The 5,391-nt window shown below is 34.6% G+C and overlaps 1 protein-coding gene across 1 annotated transcript; it reads right to left on the reverse strand.

The window, feature by feature from the left end:
* Positions 1 to 1,664: 1,664 nt before the first annotated feature.
* Positions 1,665 to 3,620, reverse strand: LOC113714680 (transcription factor bHLH93-like). The gene is made up of 4 exons (XM_027238669.2): positions 2,864 to 3,620; positions 2,511 to 2,678; positions 2,234 to 2,401; positions 1,665 to 2,039 (listed from the first exon to the last, which is right to left on the reverse strand). Exons 1-4 carry the CDS (start codon positions 3,500 to 3,502, stop codon positions 1,953 to 1,955), a joined length of 1,062 nt encoding a protein of 353 aa, XP_027094470.1. The 5' UTR covers positions 3,503 to 3,620; the 3' UTR covers positions 1,665 to 1,952.
* Positions 3,621 to 5,391: the final 1,771 nt, after the last annotated feature.

Here is a 5,391-nt window from a genome sequence, read left to right on the forward strand (position 1 = left end):
ATGGTTTTCAGATTTCTTTTTTCATCCCTTTTCCCAAGAATATAGGAGCAATTATCTTTTAGAAAAAAACAACCTATTAATCCTTCTCAAAATTCACATATAAAAGAAATCATTTTGGAGTTTCGGAAAGCACCAGCAACGAGTAACAAATAATTACGAGTATCTTTTTTTTTTTTTTTTTTTTATCGAAAAAAGTTTGCTCAACAGACAATATAGCCCTTTTCTTTTTCACTGCTTCCATGAGAAAACAAAATGGCTTCTTGAAATCCATGGCATCTTTTCCCTTCCGTCACTAAAATTAACTCGCAAAAAAACTGAAATCAATAATAAGGTGATGAAGCCGACAATTCTTGAAAAGTTCACCACCTCTGACTTTGATTTCATCAAATTTTGCAGTGAAAACTTCTCATCATCGCCGCAATCATTAGCGACAAAAAACCAATTTCCGTGATCAATATGCAAACTAGATGTGACGGATTGTGTCCGGATATATTTCTGACCTATGAATTGGTGCATAATGTTGACAGGTCCGACTTCCATCCTCGTGGATTCAAAGAGAAACTTGCTAAGCTCAGTTCACACTTGGCTTCGGAAAAAAATAGAATGGTCTTATAGCAATTAATTTCAATCGAAGTTGCTCAAAATTCAAATATTATGACTGTTAATTTGCTTATTATTGAATGTAAGAGCAAATTTGCAAATGAAGTATTTGGAACAGCCAGTCAATTATCTCCTAAGGTAAATTATCTTATGAATTCTCTAACGAGTGCCCGAGGATTGGGGCCGTCGTTCGTTAAAATACCTAAATTATATCTGACTTATTAGTATACTAATACACACACCGACAATTATTGCACCCCTTTGTTTTAAATATATTTTTAAATTACTTTCACTCTTGCAAAAAGAAACAATAATATTTGAAACTATCTTAACGAATCCATATCCGAAGTAGAGAGGAGGTAGTAATTTTTATTTTATTTTATTTTCGTCGTCTTAAACAAACAAGTATTGGAACTGGCAGGACGACTGATACGGTGTTGATTTCATTCCTCCCATATTGAAAAGTATCTGTTCTACAGAACAATTTGTGATCTTCCTAATCCTCTTTATATTCGTGGATATAAATTAATAATATTTTTTCAAGCAATTGTGACTTAATCCACGCAATTATGATTAGAATTTAGGTAGGTAATTAATAGTACTTAAAAGGGAACTGCAAAAGAGGCTACACGAGAAGAGTTCGTTTGACATGAATAGTTGATAACCAACCAAATAATGTGGACGTCTTTTCGCAGACACAGGTGCTTTTGGCTTTGGCCTTGCTACTGTGTTTGTTTGGTTACTCTTCCAACTTTTCGTTACAATAGGAAGTGTTTGGAAAATATCATAGCAGGCAGCAATTCAATACGACGGATATTTAAAGTTTGGAAGGGAAATAGTAGAAGAAATATTTATTAATTATTATTGTTGTTGTGAGAAATTTTTGTATTTGCTATAATTCAATAGTTGAATTAAGTTTTGAGTGCATGCAAAAAAACACGAATGAAAATGTTCATATTTGTTCTACGTAAAAGATCTCCAGATCTCTTTTTGTGTTACTTTCCCAAAACTGATGGAGATAGCAAAGTCACTATAACACATACACGTGGAGTGAAGCATAGAAATCAGACACAACTAGCTAGTCATCTTTTTCTTTGATGGCTAAAGGCAAAAAAGGCAACCAATTATTTGTCTTTACAAGAAAAAAACACTTACTTTTTTTTTTTATTTTGGATGACAGGAAACAAAAAAATTACAAAATTCACTAGCAACGTCTCTCATTGGAGTACTGATTCTTGACAAAAGGCAAAGATTCAGACTCAGAATCATCTTCTATCCACTAACAAGGGCAAACCCACATTAATTTGTCACTTTTCCCCATCTAATAATTTACTAGCTTCGTCCGTCTGTCGCTAAAGACATCTTCCACCATATCCAGCATTTCTAAATAGTGCCTGCTTTATATCTTCCGAACTCAAAATTCCTCTCTGCTCCAATTCCTATATATATATATATATATATATATAGTATTAAGATCAAGATAAGCAAAGATTTAGTGGCTATATATATATATACTTGACTTGTAGACTTGTAGTAGTAAATTAGTAAAGAACAAAAAAAAAAAAAAGGAGGGAAATTAACCAAAGCAAAACTAGAGAGAAAAGGTAAGTAAATCAAAGAGGGATTTATTTACCTCTGAGCAAGAAGCTTGGACTGTAAAATCATTAAAGCAGCTGATGACACACTGTTGAATCTCCAGGCCCAGTGCTTCTAGAGTAGTCAAGGTCGAAAGCAACAGACCAGGCTTCCCTGAGCAACATATCTCGATCCGGGTATCATTGTTTCTCCTTTCCACATCAAACTGCGAGGGAAAGTTAAAAAGGGAAATTGAATACTTCCACCCAAGAAAAAGTTAAAAAAAGAAAAAGAATTCCCTGTAATTTTCATTTATTTAGTAAATGAACTTTTACCTTGGGTGAATTTCGTACCAAAACTTCATTGGGCTTCACATCCTTGAAGATGCTCATCAAGCTTGGCTGATTAGACACCACGTCCTTTTCTTCTTGTATGTTGTTGATTCTTTCTAACAGTTCTTTCATGTAATCTATAGTGTCTCCAAGTATAGATGTTCTGTCCATCTATCAAATTAAAACAGCACATATAAAGTTTCAGATTCAAAGTTCTTCAACATTAAATAATTGCTGTGATTTTTTCTCGTATAAAACATCATTTACAAGTAGTTCTACTTAGGAGGAACATGAAGAAGAAGAAGAAAATTATATATGTATATATCAAGAGATTAATTAGTAGAGCTTTAGTTTACCTTGCTGATCTTAGGAACAACTGATCTGAGCATTGAGAGGCGATCATTGAGGCGCTTCCTTCGCCTTCTCTCAGCCATTAGGTTCTTTGAGGGCTGTCCATTTAGCTTCTTGGATTTGTTGTTCTTTCTTTCAGGGCAGACCATTCCCATGTTGAACAAGGGCACTAAAGCTTCAGCTGATTGAAATGGCTCCTGCAGCTCCTCCACCTTACACAATGGTGGTCTGACCAGCTCCAAACTCTGAACGCTGTTATTGTTTCCAGCAAATAAACCCTGATCATCATCATCCATGACGGACAAATCTTCTTGAGATGGAAACTGAGGGGTATCGAGCTTGTTGCAGGATGAATCTGTTAGCTCGGGAGGCGATAATTCATCTCCAAAATGGCCATAGAATTCACCAAATGCGGAGTAGTTCAAACTTTGAGTTTGATCAATAGGCAAAGAATAACCTTCAAGAGATGCATTTGGAGGAGGAATGGGGATGGTGTTTTCAGCAAAACCAGCTGCAAGATCGCTGCCGAAAACATTGCTGTAAAAATCATGATTCATCAATCCCATCGGAACAGAACCTTCCCATGGCTCACTTCTTAGAGCTAGTAATTCCTCCAAGAAATTGTGCTCGCTATAAAACTCCATCTCTACCAACAAAAGAAGGAGAAAAAAAAAAAAAGAAAAAGAAAAGCACAGCCTGATCTCTTTCTCTCTTACTTTTTGGGTAAAGCTTAGTGCTAGTAAACTCCCAAATACTAGCCTTGATGAAATGAAGTTGCACAGGGTTCAGGAATCTATATATAGGGACACGAGCAAGGGGGGGCAGCTTTTTTGTTTTCTAATTTTCTTTTGTTTTTGTTTTTTTCCTGATAAATGAATAGGAATTCTCAATGTAGACCTCTTTGGATGGTTATGTTTCAGACAAATTGTTTATGAAAAGCTTCAACCATTCTTTTTTTGCCCCTATTAATAAGCACCCCATCTTACGAAAATTAATCTTCATATTATGATGAAACGCATTGGACTGAAAAATAAATAAATTATTATACGTTTAATGTATGTTTTTTTTTACTAGCAAATATATACACACACACTACTATGAACCTTAAATCCGGATCACTGGTAACAGGCTAAGGACTAGAATGGAATCTGCTTTTTCATCTCTGGCGATTTCACGTCTTTTTCACCGAAATCTGCTGGATCATACCCAGAGTTAATATTTAATGGGAAACTCTGAAAACTTTGACCCACATTTCTGTCTGAACCGAAAACGATGGAGTTAACATCGTAGACCATGTCAGGTTCTTTGTATGCATAAACTCTCTTTTTTTTTTTTGGTTTAATTAAAAAAAAAAAAAAAAAAACTTCTCTAGTCATAGTTGGTTTTTTGGGGTCATGAAATCAAAATCATCACATGTACAAACACACACTACTAACTTCCCCACGTATGTGATGTGGGAAAATTTTGCAGATTAGGTAACCATTTTCGTTGCATCCATTTACCAGTGACATTTTTGGATGGCACAGCTCAAAAATTTCAATGAGTTGGTGGGCCTCTTCTCTTCCCTTTCTTTTGTTACTAAAACAAGAAGAGAATGGCTTTATCAACTTTTTCTAATCATTAAGCAGTCATCAATTGATCCTATCTCCTTTCCCTTTCTCCATTTTTATGTGATTCTTCTTCTTAGGAAATATTTTGCCAGAAGAGATTAATTAATGACTATCTCTTCTTTTACCAAATTTGTTGCCAATATCTTACTAAGACCCCGTTTTGAGATTGCGGTAATTTATAAAAAAAAAAAAAAGAAATGCTTCTGATGCAAGTGCTTCTAACAAAGATACCTTTAAGTCACCAAAAACTACGTATACTCCTTCAGTTACGAAAAATTCATCCTAAAAGTACTTTTAGCACTTAAAATGATCTTCTTTTTTTTTTTATGTAAACGGGTTTTAACCTAATGGAACCTGCATAATAACCAAGAAATCAGCAAATAAAAGTGAATTATACCTTGACTTGAGCAGCTACTTAAAAAAAAAAAAAAAACAAAAGAAGTGGCTGAATGGATTGAACTTGAGACGGCCAGTACTAGTCAAGGTTGATGACCTCTACTTCATTAATCTCTTTTCACCTGGCCAAACTATAGAAATTAAAATAGGTGAAGTAGGGAATATGAAGTCGTAACACATAATTAAATATGCCAATCTGCTGCAGAACCTAAAATGTTTGTTAATGAATTAATTTTGGCTGATGTTATATGTCTTATCGAGTACAAGAATATACGGAAACTGTAGGGAAATATTTTAAATTGAGACCGTTTGGCTTTAATCGGTCTACGATGTTTGGCCATTTTCAATAGGGAGCAGTTGCTCATCTATTCATTCTTAATCCATTTTTCTATGCAGAATTCTCAAGGCCCTACTTGATTAACTATGATGAACCATTATAGCAAGGTGGCTGTATTATCATTCCTGTCGCTGTTGTTACTCTTGTTGTTACTATCATTTTTCTTGGTAGGTAAACTTTTAAGACTAAT

This window comes from Coffea arabica, chromosome 10c, assembly GCF_036785885.1.
Source record: "Coffea arabica cultivar ET-39 chromosome 10c, Coffea Arabica ET-39 HiFi, whole genome shotgun sequence".
Lineage (NCBI taxonomy): Eukaryota > Viridiplantae > Streptophyta > Magnoliopsida > Gentianales > Rubiaceae > Coffea > Coffea arabica.